General features: G+C 32.9%; 1 protein-coding gene across 4 annotated transcripts in view; it reads left to right on the forward strand.

Moving 5' to 3' along the window:
• The window catches only part of KLHL24 (kelch like family member 24), a 38,046-nt gene extending 19,862 nt beyond the window's left edge, over positions 1 to 18,184 (forward strand). For all 4 annotated transcript variants that reach the window (XM_063090412.1, XM_063090402.1, XM_063090427.1 and 1 more), the window contains 5 exons: positions 3,673 to 3,857; positions 4,898 to 5,016; positions 8,196 to 8,384; positions 9,573 to 9,761; positions 14,421 to 18,184. In XM_063090412.1, coding sequence (XP_062946482.1) covers positions 3,673 to 3,857; positions 4,898 to 5,016; positions 8,196 to 8,384; positions 9,573 to 9,761; positions 14,421 to 14,621 — 883 coding nt within the window. In that variant the 3' untranslated portion in view covers positions 14,622 to 18,184. The remainder of the gene's footprint in view (positions 1 to 3,672; positions 3,858 to 4,897; positions 5,017 to 8,195; positions 8,385 to 9,572; positions 9,762 to 14,420) is intronic.

Consider the following 18,184-nt stretch of genomic DNA (forward strand, 5'->3'; position numbering starts at 1 on the left):
TATTTGCATAAAGAAATGGAACTGTCAGGCAGACTAGATATTTTAAGTCAATCTAGCCAGCTTATTTTCTTACTATGGATATGTCACTACAAGGGAAGCCAAAGTATTCAAAGCCTATTTGGCAAGCATGGAATCCAAACAGAGCAATTTAGTAGCTCTTTAGAATTAGAGTCCTCTCAGCTAGTATATCTTGAGGATGTCTCACCCACCGTAAAGATATTTTTGCCAAAGAACCACCATGTTCAAGTTAGCTTAGCTAAGATTCTCTCTCCCTATAACAATTACTTGAATGGACACAATTAATTATTATTTACTCTTTCATTCTTCTGATATAGTTCTTTCTTTAGATAGGTTAATACATTGACTTTTGGTCATTGTCATATCTTAAAGATTAGAGAACCATTCTGTCTCTTTAAGGCTTAAAGTCTCATATCTCTATTTTAGTCCATTATTTTGGTATGATGGTTTGATTTTCAGATATTTTTGAGTTTTGGAATGGTTAATAGACTGTATCACTAACATCTTTCCCTCCTCTTCCTTTCCAATCATTCTCAAAGTTCTCACCTTTAACTATATGCAAACACAATTCCTTTCCTTTTATGCATTTCTTAAAATATCTTCAGTTATTTGTGTTAGCCAGGATCACCTTTCAACCCATTTTGTTGATGAGAGTTAGTATGGCAGTTTACCTGTCTCTGGCATATTTGGCATTAATTTTAAATAGGTCTGTTATTTCAGCAAGCAATTCCTTTATTTCACCTTTTAAGATGCTTAACTGAATCTGGTAATTATTACACGTTTTGTTAATTTGGTTTAGAATATCCTGCGGATTTATAATTATTTTATCTTTCACATAAATCAAAGAATGTGACCTTTCAATTTGATCTTCCCTCAACCTTGTGTTAAATCTCTCAAATTCATGTTAAAAGAAGGTGATTTTTAAAAACGTATTACCATTGTAAAAAGGATAATTTGGTTGTCATGTTTTCCTAGGAACAAGTAGTAAAACAGTACTAGAGAAGCAAATATTTGTTATTTTATCATAGCAGAAAATCAGGATTTGTACTTTAATGAATTAATGAAACAGCTTCAGGTGTAAAGTCTCACTACACAAGTAACATTCACTCTGAAAATAAATTTCATAGGTATCCAGAATTGTATTCATCCTATACTGTCATGTTGACTACTTACTGCCTTTTCTTGGTAGTTGCCATTATTGGTTGGAGTAACCTATCGCCTTAAAGCAGTCAGCTCTCTATTTGACCTCTTTGTTTATCCAGTCTCAAGAAATAACTGTTGCACTGTGTTAAAACCAGACTTCGATCTAATTAGGTTAAAAGCCATTTGTTTGCAAATAGGACCCTCAATACAGGCAAAACTGCTAGCTTGCTAATCCTTTCAGATAAACACATGTTCCAGTAGACACTGAAGTGATCTTTCATTCAGTGGAACTGCTGCTTTACCCATTAGATTTTCATGCTGTTTTCCTGTTCCAAGGTACAAAAACAGACATTATATGTTTATTGGGCTAAGAAGTCTTTAAAAAGGCAAACAAGTTCAAGCAAAGGGAAAGTATAAAACAAGTAAAATGCTGTAAGGAGAGTATATTAGTCAGTTTTCTGTTGCTTATAACAATACATAAAACCGGGTAATGTATGAAGACAATGAAATTTATTTCTTACAGTTTTGGAGGCTGGGAATTCCAAGGTCCAGGGAACACATCTGGTGAGGGCCTTCTGGGTGGTGACCCTCTACAGCAATGCAGGGTATCATATAGCAAGAGAATAGCCTGAGCAAGAATGCTAACCTTCTCACTTGCTCTCCTTATAAACCTATCAGAACCCACTCATGATAACTGATTTCTTCATGAATGGATTAATCCATTTATGTGGGTACAATCCTTATGATCCAAACACCTCTCGAAGTCCTCCCTTCAAATACCATAATTAGATTTCCCACCGTCTTAACACTGTTACAGTGGAGATCAAGTTTCCAGTACATGAACTTTTGGCGGACACATTTGACCCATACAAGAAAGTATAAAACAAAATGCTATATCATTATTACTCTGTGTTTTATATTGAAACAATTAGAAGTGATTTAACTCCAATGTTCAGCAGTTTTTTTTGATCGATCAATAAATAAGGACTGTCACATGGTTTTGTCTTAGAGGTATTTTAAGTGTGACTTTAGAAAATGATACTTCTATGGAAAGAATGATAAATGAGTCAGTAGCTGTCCTACTAAAGTATCTGGTGCTGTACTCTCTTTTTAAAAAATATTTTTGTTTTGGAATTATTTAGAAAATAGTAAATATTACTGATAACATTTGAGTTCTTCTGTTAATATTTTACTACATACTAGGTTCGGGTTCCTAGAAGTAATTTTTGTTACATGTATGAACAAAATTCTTTTTTATAATATGTATTTCTGATTCTATAATGGAAAAAGTATGAATGGCATGGAATAGGTGAATAATTAACTTTGTTGAAATAGCTCTGAGTAAATATAGCTAGAATAGAGCAGCTCGGTTAAGAGAGATATCAATATCACTTATTATGCTTTTTTTTTTTTTCTGGCATAATTGTGTAATATTACACTGACTAAAAGTACGGAATCAGTGTTCTGATGTGGGTTTTTTTCTCTTTATATTTAAGTAAGAGAAGAGGGGAGTATTGGCATTTTTCTTTATAAGACTTAACTTGTAGCAACTATAATATGTAATTACAAGACTGTTTAATTATATTATATTTGTGAAAAAATTTAAAAGCCAAAGAATTTTAAAATTCCAAAACTATCTATTGAGCCTTATGAACAAAAAAATCTTGGGTATGCTTATAGTTTTTCTTATTTCTGTCTTAAATTTAAGAGAAATAAAAATAGAAAAAAAAATAAGAGAAGCCAGTGATTAATATAAACGTTAGGATTCTCTTAGTAGGCTTAAAAGGTTTTTCCATTCTGAAAATAGCCTATGCTTATTATTGGTTTGAAAATCTTAATGATAGTAATGGGGGAGCCACACCATTCACAGACAACCATCATTAGCATTTTGGTATATTCTTTCCAGACACATTTTGTTACATAGTATTGAATGTCCTTTATGTACAATTTTTCACCTTGCTTTTTTCCTTTAACATTTTTTTGTTATAAAAACTCTGTTAGCATTTTTAGTGACGGCCTAACATTTTGAGTTGGATTGCCTTAATTTATTTAACTTTATATTTAAAAAATTAATTTCTGAACAAATACATACACTCCTTTATAGCCTAGATTATACTATGAATTCTTTTTTAAAGCTAGAAATCTGATGAGAAAGCATCATTATCCTACAGTTAGAAGAAGTGCATTATCTTACACTGTGTATCTGAATTGCTACAAAACTACATTTGAAAATCATCCTTAATATTACTAGGGTTCCAGTCGAGTTGGATAGGATCTTTGCACTGCTACACAATTTTTAAGTCAAGGCTCATAGAAAAAATTACTCAGAAGTTTTCTGTGAAATAATGATGTCACCAACTCCCCTGTAAATATTTTCAAAGTAATTGCCAGCCTGTACTATTTGGCACATGCACAGAGAATAAACCTAACTATTATAGTGTGTGTTTTGTTTTTAGGGTTTTAAACACTTTTGAGTTTATTTTATTATTTATTACTATTTGTGCATTTTAGGTCCACCGGGTATTCTGAAGTGATAGTTGTTGTTGGAGGCTGTGAACGAGTTGGAGGATTTAATCTTCCATACACAGAGTGTTATGATCCTGTAACAGGAGAATGGAAGTCTTTGGCTAAGCTTCCAGAATTTACCAAATCAGAGTATGCGGTCTGTGCTCTAAGGAATGACATTCTTGTTTCAGGTAAATAAAGAATTATTACAAGTAGCTACTTTTAATTTGGACACAGCTTGGTTGTTTTAAACAATAACAGTGTCTTAAAAGGAAATAGTGAAATGTGAATAAGCTCACTTTAGGCAGATGAGTTTATAAAACAAATGAAACCAAGAATAACTTTTTACTCTTAAAAATAGGCACAAAATAATACAGAATGATTTACAAAAGATACACCAAAAAATATCTTTAATCATATCATATTTTAAATGCTCTCAAGCACATATAGAATATGGTGTTGTTCTTTAAACTTTTATGTCTCTACTTTGTTTTAAGAAACACAGTAAAGATTGCAAAGTCAGAAGTACTCATAGAATTAAGCATCTCTAATTCACCCATGTTTTCTGAAATCCTCTCCAAAGTTTATGAAATAAGATTTTCTTTAAAATTCTTAACTTAAACTTCTTTATGGTATGTGATATGTTACTTCTAAAATCAGACAGACATAAAATGCCAGACTTATACAAGGGAACTTCAAAAAGTTAGTGGAAAAATAGAATTAAAAGAGAATATTAATATTTCTGTGAACTTTTTGAATTATCTTCGTGTAAATTATAGCTATAGTATCCATGGTCAGAAGTCTATTAATTGGTAAAATAATTTTATCAGCTTTAAAGATTATTATATTGCTACCCATTGAACAATATAACAACACATACTTTACTTGTACAATAGTATGCTTTTTAAAAAATAGGTGATTTTTAAAATTCTTTTTAGAATAATTCTGTTGTTTGAGTGCTTCTGATGTCCTAAATTAACAATCTTATACATTTGTAAAATGCACATTCTGTATTTTATTATTTTGGGACTACACTTACTACTTCTCAAGATAACAATTGGCAAAGTTTAAATCTGCTCTGTAAAACTATTTCCATTGAACTTTAAGAGGGACCTTGCTGAATTCTCAAATTATTGAATTGAGTGAATAAATCACAGTTTTAATGACCTATGCCCTTGGTGATAGACATATGGTGATATGTTACTGTATGTGCATTGTTTTACATTTAAAGGTGGAAGAATCAACAGCCGTGATGTCTGGATTTATAACTCACAGTTAAATATTTGGATCAGAGTTGCCTCTCTAAATAAAGGCAGATGGCGTCACAAAATGGCTGTCCTCCTTGGTAAAGTAAGAGAAACCACTTTTTATTACTAGTGCTGGTACATTTCCAAAATAAATACCACAGCTGAATCCTTCAGTTTGCTCTCCCTCTGGGTATTTTGGATTCAGATTGTATTTCCTTCGATTTCTAACCTCAATAGATAAACTGAAGATATAAACAATATGACACTGTACTTTTGAATGGATATTTTGTTCTCCCAATTTGGAATTCACGGCAGTGCAGCACATTTCTGTTCTTATGCGCCACTAGAGTTCAAATGCCTAAGAAACATTGGAAAATAAAGGAGTTACATCAAATACAAAAACTGGCCAATGTCTAATCCAAGCAGTTTTTTTCTTTTACTGACTTTAGCAGTCACAGATATATTAACTAAACCGATGTTATTTCATCTTTTTTATTTGTACAAATGAGAGAAAACAATTTAAAAATAAGTATTAAGATAAACTCACCAACATATTTTAAAGAAAATGTATTATTGACTTCAGCTAATGAATATTAAAAATATATACAATTTGGGTTCTGAACCATATTCTGTCCTTAGGAACTTGAGAATCACCTGTGGACTAATGGTTACCAAACTTTTTAAAAGCAACTATACCCTCTTTTTTAAAGTTAAGTCACATATAAAAATTCATTACACGAAACAGATAAAAACACAGCAGTTGTACCAAGGAGTAGCTTGAAGACTTTAGCCTCTCCTTGCCCCTATGTCTGTCAGTTCCTCCAAAGCTACCTCAGATTAATGAGCAATCTAAGTAAAAGCAGCATACTTTCTTGTGCATATACCTTTGACTGGTCCCCTAGCACCCTTTTAAAAAGGATTGCTGCCTCTTAGGCCCTCCTATGGAGACATTTCAGAGCCACCAATGAAAAATAGAACTCTGATTAAAACAGAGATGATGGCCCGGAACCCTTCCCACTCAGCCCCTCATCAGTCCTCCTCTCCCTATTTCCCCACAGAGACTTCTGCTATAGAATAATAGAGCTTCTCAAAACACAGTTATATTGTTAATTCCTAAGGATCTTGTTCTAGTGTGCTGCTGCTGTCGACAAGGCCAGTAAAATAATGAGGACCTTGAGAAAGATATATTGGAAGTAGAATATTAATAGAATCTTTTCTAAAACCATTGGTTTGTCAGTGCCTGTTATATATAGTTTGGTAGCTATTCCTCAAGAACGACAAAATATGACTGGAAAATAGGGGTTAAAATAATCAAGAGATTGGATAGAGATGAGGTCTCACTGAAAAAATTAAAATTATTTAGTCTGGACATACAAAGGCAAATGAGAATGATCGTTGTTTCTAAAACCATATATGTGTTGCTGAACTCAAATTTATTTGACAAATGTTAGTATACTTGACTTGAAGTACCCAAAGCTTGGAAGCACTAAATCAAGAAATGAAACAAATAATTCCTGTCTTACACAGCAAGTACTCAATTCATGAAAACCATTATCCTAAAAATTACAATATAGACTAAATTCAAACCTATAAAATTATAAATTTATAAATACTCTCTGTTAAAGAAACCTAGGATGTTTTGGAATATAGAATCTTAGAGCAAGAAGGTATCGTAGAGAATATTTAGTGTAACTTTGTCAGTTTATAAAGAAACTGAATCCCAAAGAGATCAAGTCACTTGCCCAAGGTTACACAGAAAGTGAAAAAGAACAGGCAAAAGCTCAAATTTACTTAATCTAGAGGCCTTTTATCTTGATGTTTACAGCATATATTTTTATTTACACATGTAGGGCTATGTATTAAAGTTTAATTATCAAAATTATATTATGTGATAGGTACTACTATTGTTAACATTTTTAAATCGGGGAAATAAATACTGAGTCTTCAAGAGAATAGATAAACTACCCTTACATTGGTGGCAGAGCTAGATATGAACCCACCTGTCCTGACTTCGGAGCCTATGCCCTTAACTGCTGTATTGTGCTTGCCACAGATTCCATACACCTTATAGCTGCATGGCCTTCTGTAAGTTACTCACCATCTCTGAGATACATGGTGTTGGGGGCACAAACCCACCAATAGATCATTGTAACATAATGTGAGAAATGCATGATAGAAGTGGCACTGACTATTGGGGAAATTTGGAGAAGCACAGAAGGAAAAATTGTGGACAGATTTGAATGACAGGGTATGAAGTTTGGCCTTGACCCTTATGCATTCATTGCTGAACCTTTATTTATTTTTCTTTTTTTTTTTTTCACTGCTGAACTTTTCAAAGGAATTGATTAAGTGTTTTAGGAAGATTAATTAGGGAGCACAAGAGTGGAAATCAGGAGCTTATCTGAGAGGTGTGAAATGATGTGGACCCTGAGGTAGGATGGTGGCAATGGAAAACAGAAGGACGGGATAGATGTGAGAGATGCTGTGGAAGAAGACTCAGTAGGACTTAACCATTAATTAGATATGGAGGGAGGAGTTGATGACTATCCTTTAAAAGAAATGTGGATGTTAAGCTGGAGAGCTTTGTTAGGTAAAAACTTTCTTAGATGAGGGTACTTCAAAAAGTTCATGGAAAGATACATATACATATCACCTTTTAATTCTGTTTTCCATGAACTTTTTGACATACTTTCATATATCCCAAGATGCTCAATGGATTATTCTGCATATAAGCCATTTAATAAATGTCTTATTGATTGGTTTACCTGTCATATAAATATATTAATTTTCCCTGGCTTCCTCATGTTTGTCAAAAGAAAATGTAAATGAAAGCTCTTTGAAATGTAACATAAAGTTCATTGTGTTAGTACTTATTTCATCATCCATGAGTGTGAGGATTTATGCTAAACAATGCAATTCTAAGCATGAGCAATATTACTCCCAAAGAGATGGTGAAGATTGGTTCTTGTGGGGGGAAAAATCATACTCTTTTATGTGTAAAGCACAGATATACATATAGTAAGGTAAATAGATATACAATATATCTGTGGTTTTAAAATTTCATGAGGGGGAGGGGCTATCAGGGAAAAAATGTCTAAAAAGCCTCCCTGGTGGTGGGAGGAAGGTGAGAATTTTTTAAAGACTCCGAAACTCTGAGCTAAATGTATTGCAATTATAGTTATGAAGAGCTTTTTAAAGAAGAGAGATCCCTTAGTTCTTTAACCAACTAGTTCAAATTGAGACCTTTGATAATTAAGATTTTTCCATGTATTTTACATATAGGTATATGTTGTTGGAGGCTATGATGGGCAAAACAGACTTAGCAGCGTAGAATGTTATGATTCCTTTTCAAATCGATGGACTGAAGTTGCTCCCCTTAAGGAAGCAGTGAGTTCTCCTGCAGTGACTAGCTGTGTAGGCAAATTGTTTGTGATCGGTGGAGGACCTGATGACAATACTTGTTCTGATAAGGTAAGCCACTTTCTCTTAAAGAAACTACCAATCATATATACAAGAAGTGAAATGCAGAAGGCTTTTCAAGTAAGTAGCTAGGTGGCTTAGTAGGAGGGATCTTTTAAAAATTGTCTGGTACCTTATACTGTTGAATTAAAACATTGAATTTTGAGTTGCTAAAGTGGGACCCTAATATATCTAACAATTTGCTGTTAACAACTATGATCCAATCTTCTTGAAATGAGATAAATTTCAGTGTCAAAATTTTGTTATAAATGAATTGTTCTGAGCATTTTACTGCTATCATCTATAGAATCTACAAATTATTCACACAGAACACAGGAAGTGAATTAACAAAGGATAATACACAGTAACTAATTTTACTGCTTCCATTTGGGTCATTTTCTGCATACTTCAAAAGTTTTTTGGTGGGGGGTGGCTGGCTGGTACTGGGATGCAAACCTTTGACCTTGGTGTTATAACACCATGCTCTAACCAACTGAGCTAACTGGCCAGCCCTAAAGTACTTTTTAGAACAAAGGAGAGAAAAGGAAGCTTCTTTGTTGTAAATAGAGGACGGCTCAAAGTTGCTGCAGTTCGTTGAACTCCCAGAGAGAACATGTGTAGTCCTGACACTGCAGGACTATGTTTATTTTGGAAAAAAGTGTCTAATTGGTTGAGCTATTTTCGTTAAAACAGTTAATTTTATCTATCAATTAATTCTTTTTTGAAATTAAATTTTAATATAATGTGGTCAAATGTTACTTATTTAGAATTCATTAATTCAGAATGTATGATCATTCAAAGTATACTGAACTGAGATTTTACTTGTGTTCTTTTGAAGAAAGGATTCCCTAAAAGTATAAAGAAATTATACTCACATTGAAGCATCGTTATTCTACAAAACACAATTTTTAAAAATTTAGACTGTTAATTTTATAGAAAATAAGTGAAGCAAACGTGGTGGCCATTCATCCTGGAAACAATCTGCATGTTTCTTACTCTATTCTGCCTAATAGTAGTAAATTCGCATTTATTTTGAAAATTTCCATAGTTTAGACATTTCACTATCAGATTAACCTCCCTTAATTCTCTGAATTAATGGTATTTGATTTTTAATCATGTTTCTATGTATTGATAGACTTTATTAAGTAAATTTACATTTTTGTTTAGAAATTTTAACTAAATATTTCTATATATTCTTAGGTTCAATCTTATGATCCAGAAACCAATTCTTGGCTACTTCGTGCAGCTATACCAATTGCCAAGAGGTGTATAACAGCTGTATCCTTAAACAACCTGATATACGTTGCTGGTGGACTCACCAAGGCAATATACTGTTATGATCCAGTTGAAGATTACTGGATGCATGTACAGAATACATTCAGCCGACAGGTAATAAAATAAAACAGTGCAAAAGAAAAAAAATATAAAAGGGACCAAGTACACAATCATCATTAATACACTGGAATTTCACTTTTAAAATATTTTCATGTATGTTTGAAGTATATCATAATTTTTTTAAAAACTCCACATAAAGCGTGTGGTATACTTGTTTTGAACTCCTTTAAGGAAGGAGTTTTATTGAAGTAACTTCCTTTCTACCATTCCATGCACTTGGCTTCCTTTTTACCATTCCATTCACTTGTATCCTTTGTACTTGGGCTGGGTTTTTTTTTTTTTTTTTTTTTCTTTTACTTTTCTCAGAATTCTACTTAAGTTCTTCTCCCCTCTCTTATTTCAGAAGAGAAGAAATGTTCCCAAACTTGTTGCTTCTCTGGTTAGAGGCTAGAGAATTTGTTGTTTTGTTGTTTTAGTTATAAAGGAAATAGTTGTGCTTAGGTCTGTTTCATCCACACACTCCACCTGGAACTCCACTCCTCCCTGGCCCCTGCTGCCCCCAAAGCCTTCCCTCAGCCTTTTGGTTCATAACACTACTCTTTCTTCCACCACAAAGATGCCTGATGGTTCTGATGCTGGAAATCTTGCTCTACTCATACCTATCTAGAGATGGTGTACTCTCAAAAGTCACTATTAATAATCTCCTCAGTCTCATTCATATTCTCTTATTTTTCCTACCTAATCTTTACCTGTGAGTGTTCCTTGAGCCTCTTTCTCCTGCCCTCTTCCAAGTTTATACTCCATTCCTGAATGATCTCATTTGCTACTCAGTACTGATGACTTCAGGTCCTTATCTCCCATCAAAGCCTCTCCCCTGTGGTCCAAACTCAGACTTCCTACTGCATATTTGATATTTTCCATGAGTATTCTAAGACTTCAAACTCAAAGTAGAGCTCAGCTTCTTTTCCATACCTACTTTTTCTATGTTTCAAACAACATAGAAACTTAATGTATTAGATTGTCCTCACTTTCTCTTAAATTGAATCAATCCAGCATATCAGTCTGTGTTTTCAGTTTCTCCTATCTTTTTCATTCCTATTGTTGCTACTTTTGTTCAAGTTCTTATCATTTCTTACCTAAACAAAAGCAATAATAACTTAGTCTTCCTTATTCTGCTTTGCCTCTCTAATGCATTTTGCAACCAGTTATTTCCCAGAAATCTAATTATGTCTCTCCCCTGATTGGAAACCTACTGAATAAAATGCAAAAATTTTACCATTTCATTCTAGACTTTCTGTTGTCTGATCTTGCTTGCCCTTTCAGCTTCACTTTCTGTAACTTTACCCCAATTACATTAAATATCTATTACTGGTATTCTCTAAACAGATTGTATATGTTCTTGCCTTGGTTCATACTGTCCCCTTAGCCTCTGATGCCTTTTTTACCTTCCCTACTTGTAATTCTACTCATCTTTTAAGGACCACTTCATAGTTACAATGAACAGGTTACCTTGGCCAGAATTGTTCTCTTTTTTTCTTTATGATCCGTTACAGCACTTACACTTCTGTTACGGAAATGGTATATTTACTTATGGGTATAAATGTTTATTTCCTATACTTGAATTAAGTCTTATTTTGGGCGGGTGCTAGCCAGTATGGGGATCCAAGCCCAATTCAGTCTTCTTGATGATACTGTTTGTTCTAACTCATCTCTTATGTTTCTTGCATTTAATTTGTGCTCAGTAAATATTTATCAAAGAAGTAAACAAATGAAGTGAAGTAACAGAGGGTTCTAATTTTAATTGTTTTATTCATGATACATAAAAGATATAGCATAGACCATAAGGATAGTGAATAGGGTTTAAATATAACACCATTTTTCTAAAGTTGTTGACATTGAGGTATAGTCTCTAGTTAGTGATGTATTTGTAGTTAGTAGTGTATTTGTAATAACATTGCTCCAGCTGATGAAAGGGACATAATAGGATCTTCAGCTTCATGGTACAGAGTGAGTATAGTCTTTTATCCCTCTCAGATCACATTTAAGTAAAAACAAGCCACATTTCTCTAGCTCTATGACCTCTCCTGGAAAACACAATTTCCAACTCTATAGAGGCAAGAGTGTGTCCTACCACATAAGAATCTTCATTATGGTCAAGTGTTGACACTTATTTCTGAATTTTTTAATCTAAGCTATCTTTTATTGTTTATTACAGTGAATGTTTTTAAGAGTAATGCATTTTCACTGAGAATTACTGTTCATTTTGGAACTTGTGTATACTGTATAAAATGATAATAGAGCTTAGGAAGATGATTGCCAGCATCTAGCTTAATGCAGGGCATACAATGAATATGTTTTTAACTAGATAGTTGAGATAAAACAGAAAAAAATCAACAACAGGATACACATGGCACATTTTTTCTAATTAAACAATGAATAATATTGACCAGAAATTTCAAGTAAAAAAACATTTCAATCAGAAGCATATTAAGTCTAACAAAGATAAATCATTGAATTCCAAATCAACTGGGATTTTTGTAATTATCTTCTCTCTCCTGGTTCATTCTTATTACCAATACTACTAAGTGTATTTTACTACAAATACTACTAAATATATGTATACATTATTGAGAGGTAATTTTTGAGCCATCTGTAAGGATTGCCTACCCTTTTAATGCTAATCAATGAAAAAAGATACATCAAACTATAATTTCAAGGTAGATAGTTAAGTGAACCCAAAGCTATTGCTTTTAAAAATGCTTATAATATTAAATGCCAAAGAAATGGGAAAGAATTAGCTCTTTTTTTATAGTTCTAATGGACCCACCCTATTTCTCTATATGTCCTTTACTATTTCCATGCCTCTTGACTTTCCATAATTTCTAAAAGCCACAACTTGTTATTCTAAACATATTTTGCTTTTTAACCTCTGTCGAGAACATCCTTTAAAAAAACTGTGGGCTATTTTTTAAGTCAATAATGAAAAAGTTTTTCTTCAGTAGATCAGGTATTAAAATGTCATTTGTATTGTTGACATTTTAACATTTAAGCATACAAAAATAAAGAGGGGATTTTTTGCTTTTTAGTCTTTACAATATTAGGATCATATTTCACTTCTGCCTTTAAGAAAAAACATTAGAACTTCATGTACTAGTAAACTCTTTTTCCCACTAGCTGCCCTTACTCCTGAGTGAAGAGTAAGTATTTTATATAGCATGAAATAAACTGTTATATCTGATAGAAGTAATTTCTTGACACGAATGAATAATTATTTTCAAGGTCACTTGCTCCATTTAATTCTGAACACTGTTATCTGAAATGATATTAATAACCAGATCGTGTAGGGCCGGGCCCATGGCTCACTCGGGAGAGTACGGTGCTAATAACACCAAGGCCACGGGTTTGGATCCTGTATAGGGATGGCCGGTTAGCTCACTGCCTGAGCGTGGTACTGACAACACCAAGCCAAGGGTTAAGATCCCCTTACTGGTCATCTTTAAAAAAAATAATAATAATAACCAGATCATGTAATTATATATTGTTTTAGAATCATCATTAAAGTAACTATAAGGTTAAATATGCGAACTAGCTTATACCTGAAAACTAAAGATTTTTTTGTTGTTGTTTTTATTGTATTCAGAACTTTTAGAATTTATAAGAAGAGCTCATTGTACTTTGGATGGAAAATATTATAGTTCAGCCCATAATTGGTGAAATTCATGGGTTGTATTCTGGATGAAAGTGTCATCACTAGTGAAAATGGGCCAAGTCATTTTGGGTGTATATTAACTGTATTATAGGCATTTTTAAGTACTCACTAATTCTTTCAGACCCGAAGATAGTATCCTTCTATTATGTAAGTCCACTAAGATTTAATTTCTTCTACAAGAATGAAATTTATAAATGGCAAATCTGGTCAAATAAAAATGTTTATTGAACTTGTCGGTAGAACCTAATTCATTGTTGATTATGTGGAACCAGGAAAATAAGATGCAGTAACTTTCTGAATTAAACTGAAATGTAAATGAAAGAATAGTAGACCTGCAGCATAACCAGATCTAGGTAACAGTGAGACAATTTTTAGTATAGTTTCTTTCTTTGAAGGATCACTCTCATCCTTGTAAGAATAATTGTTTTACATAGTAATTATATGACTATCAGAGAAGAGGAAAATTTAGCTAAGAATCCCATTGTGTGGGAGCTGTAAGATTTTATTTGGGACATTTCTATGTCCCAGCCAAAGCCCCTAATAACAGTGGTTTGTTAATTTGGTTATAAATCTTTCTCTCATTTATTCATCAACTTATGGGTAATCCCATATGATGAGCAATGACCTACTCCTTGGTCATATATTAGCTACTTTCTATAATAAAGACCCTTCCTGTAATAGGAGAAGCAAGCCAAGCTCTTCAAAGATGTTTTCATTTAACTACCATTAAGTTAAAACCCTTCTATCAGTCTACCATGCCCAACCTACCTCCCACATCTGGGCCCCAATTGCTAACATATAATCCATTTTAATACTTCATCCTTGCAAAATATCTAGCATTCACACACAGGATGGGAGTTAGGCAAAAGGGAGCTTAGGTAATATCATGTCTCCTTTTTTTCTGATTGTGTTAAAGCATGTCTTATTTTACTTTTCAGTTTGTTACTAAATCCCATATCTTCCGCAGTTAATGTTATTTTATTTTTATGTATTTGGTTAAACAGGAAAACTGTGGTATGTCTGTGTGTAATGGTAAAATATATATCCTGGGTGGAAGACGAGAGAATGGAGAAGCCACAGACACTATTCTTTGTTATGATCCTGCGACAAGTATCATCACAGGGGTAGCTGCAATGCCCAGGCCAGTGTCCTATCATGGCTGTGTGACTATTCATAGATACAATGAGAAATGCTTTAAGCTCTAAAGCTGGGATACCTCACCCAAGAAGCCACATCAATCCAAGATGAGAGGTTTTTAAAACTCTGGAGTGGGAAATTGACATATGTCCTTTGTGCCATGAAAAAAATAGTATAAATAATAATTGTGGTGCCTTTCTCCCCAAAATATCAATCTTTCAAATTGTAATAAAGACTTTACTGTAATTGAAAACAATTTTTTTTGTTGTTAAAGGTAATGGTGGTTGTTGCTAGGCCTTTGAGAGTGTATCTTTATAACTTTGTAAGTATTTATATGAAGCCTATGTGGAATAGGAAATAATGCCTTTCTGTATACCTTTAGGAATTTGTGAATGGTCTCTTCATTTATGTATGTTTATCTACAAGACTGTATATTTCTTATTTCGTCATATAATAGAAAATTGCATGACTTGAGGCTTCATTTAGTTTGAATCATCTAGTGCTTAGAATGTTTAGAATGAATTCTAAGGGAAACGCTCAGTTTTTAAAATCTTTGTCACTGACAAAGTGTATCCAAACTGACTAACTTTATTGAAAGGCTTTTTTCCTATAATTGATAAAAATGTAATGACAGCAATATGAGCACCATAAAATACTGAATTATAGTGACTTCTTTCTCAGAATTGCTATCTTATATTAAACACATTTTGGGGAGCAGGTTAGGTAGGAGATACAAAAGTAAATACTCCTAAAAGGGGGATTAAAATTACAGGTTAATTACTAAGAAAAAATTAAATAACCATTGAAGGAAAAATGACCCACTGTGGCTCTCAAAGTATTTATGCATCATCTCTAAATCCTGTATGGAAACTCCTTTTCTTGAACTTGACACAGGGAGTTGGAATCCATTTTACATATTGTTTTGTGAAAAACAGATGACAGGTTTTCTCCCCAGCCCAGTAAAGTTTGACCTCATTAGTATGGTGCTTTGGGTGAGGATCTCTTCCCTGGTTATTCTGCTTCCTTGTGAACAGCTAAAAATCCTGAGAGTCTCTACTGTAAAGGTGCCTTTAATAGGGTAAAGCAGGGACCACCTATGTCAGTGGGTCCATTTTTCTTTTGAAATTAGCTGTCTGAAAAAACTAACAGCAGTAGTTCCAGTCTCTTAAGATATAAATCTTTCATTTGGTACCTATTGTGTAAAATATTGATCAACATCTTCAAACTTCTAAATGCAGCAGACTGCTTTAGTCTAGATTTTTCAAGTCCAGTTTATAAATCTTACCAGTTTTCAGAGAAGAATGTAAAAATTTTTTTCTAAGGCAAATAAATGGATAAGTCAGGAACTACAGCATAAGTGATTATAATTCCTGGATAGACAGATACTATTTACCACATTTTAGGGATGTTCCAGGTAACCTGCTGTATTTTGACTTCCCAGTCACTACTGCTTCTCACATTATAATTGTATACTGTATATCATAGGAGAGATGATACAAATATGTGATTATCATGTCACCAGATTTCTATTAAAACCGAGGTGGTAATCAAAAACCTGACATTGGTAAACTACCTTTTTTTCTCATCTTAGAATGATAGAGAGATTTCAAATAGACATATTTGAAACTTTAATGCTTTTAATGCTTACCTAGAACCTAAGTTCTGAGGAAAACTCTAAAAAAACTTACAAACTTTTAGGGAATTTTTATTTTTCAAATCATAATTTGAAACTGATAAATACCTTCTTGTGATAACTATCAGACCAATTCAGAAAACAATTTTCTATTGTTCTAGTTGAAAGACAAATTGTAGGTACAATGGGATGCTTGTACTTTTAGAATGAACATCTACTTCTACATTATCTGTTTTGTAGATAATGGAACCTGTTCAGAAATTCTTTACAGTAAATGAGATAATGTGTGAAAAAAGTGTTCTGTAAATGCCAAGGACTATACAAATGATAGTTGTTATTTTCCTGTGTATTTGTTAAGATCATGCCCATCCATAAATACAGAGACTTCACATAAAAAAGACTTTTTCAAGATAACTTCATATTCTAGTATTTTTGTCTATTGTAAAAGTATTAACTATTTACCTGTATTTTTTTGTTATACTTTTTTTTTTTTCTTTTTTTTTTTTTTTTTTTCTTGCTGGTTGCTGGTACATGAATCATGAAACCCTGGACCTTGGTGTTATCTGCACCGTGTTCTAACCAATTGAGCTAACCAGCCAGCCCCTTGTTATAGGTTTATTTTTAATATTCATGTGTTTATTGTGGTAAATTTAAATGAAATCCTAAAAAACAGAATTTGTTTAAACACAGACCTCATATCAATATTGTTTAATTTTTTCTTTACATAGTCCTAAACTATGTAAATTAAGTGGTTGCAATTTATGTTGAAGGCCACCAAGAACTTAGCTTGAATCCTAGAAAATTAAGGTAACTGTGTTTAGTTACCCAACTGGTATTTTAATTTTCTTTAATTATTTACCTTCCTTGACTAATTTTTTATAAATAATGATGTTGTTAGCCTTGACAAAATAAAAAAGAATTTTAGGATATAATTAGTATATCAAAAGGAATATATCAACCAAACTGGTGTCAGATCATATTCATTCTGTCATCACATCGTTGACAGATTTTCCTTTATAGATGATGCTCTTATAAGCCTTTGGGTTAGAATGTATGTACCTATACACACGTGTGTATATGTAGATAGTATGGTTGTGTACCCCCATATATACAAACATCAAGAATTTTAGCAGTTTGTGATGATCAGGAAAAAAACACATAAAGTAAAAATTAGTTGACCACATTAAATTCAAATCCAGAAGATTTTCTTATTTGGGCATTTCTAGAGTACTTTTTTACATTTGAAAATACATGGTAAGTATTTGTAATGATGATTGGTATACAGTCAGAATCTACATAACACATCCGGTTTTACAAAGACAAAAAAAAAAATTGGAGGTAGAGATGAGTTTTCTAAACCCAGCTGTGATACCTCATTTGGAAAGGGAATTCAAAGGTATGCTTTGTGGATCAACTGAAAAGTATAGTTGGTTTTTGTTTGGGTTGTTTTTTTCTTCATGAACTTTTATCTTTTTCCATGTTTTCCTTTATATTAGTGAGCTACAAAGCGTTCTAATTTTTACAACAGAAGAACTTCCTCCTTTAATCTTCCTGCACTTCCTAAACTTCCTTCTAAACTTTACTGCAAAGGTATGAAATGGTAGCCTATCCTATTGGATCTTTAATATCTTTTTTTTCTGGATGACTGAAATATAGTTATTTACTCCATTTAAACCAGGTTTTAAGAAAAGATGTAAATACTCAGGGAGGGAGGATATTAACTTGTCATTTTTGCCTATTTGGAATGTTTAAAGTGCCATAACTGAACAAGCTTCAGTTCATGATTCTAGAGTAAACTTAATTTGGAAAAAGGGCTTCACAAACATGGCAGTGCTTGAACATTCATCCTTTTATATTTAGAAAGATGAAAATGTTTTGTGGACTGAAACCATTTTCTCATAGTGAGTATCAATTGTTTATGTATCTCTACTGTCAAATACCCTTTTTGAAACTCAGGAAAGACAAAGGTTCAATTATACTGCTTTTGTCATTATGCAA

The sequence above is a fragment of the Cynocephalus volans genome, chromosome 1 (assembly GCF_027409185.1).
Source record: "Cynocephalus volans isolate mCynVol1 chromosome 1, mCynVol1.pri, whole genome shotgun sequence".
NCBI classification, from domain to species: Eukaryota; Metazoa; Chordata; class Mammalia; order Dermoptera; family Cynocephalidae; genus Cynocephalus; species Cynocephalus volans.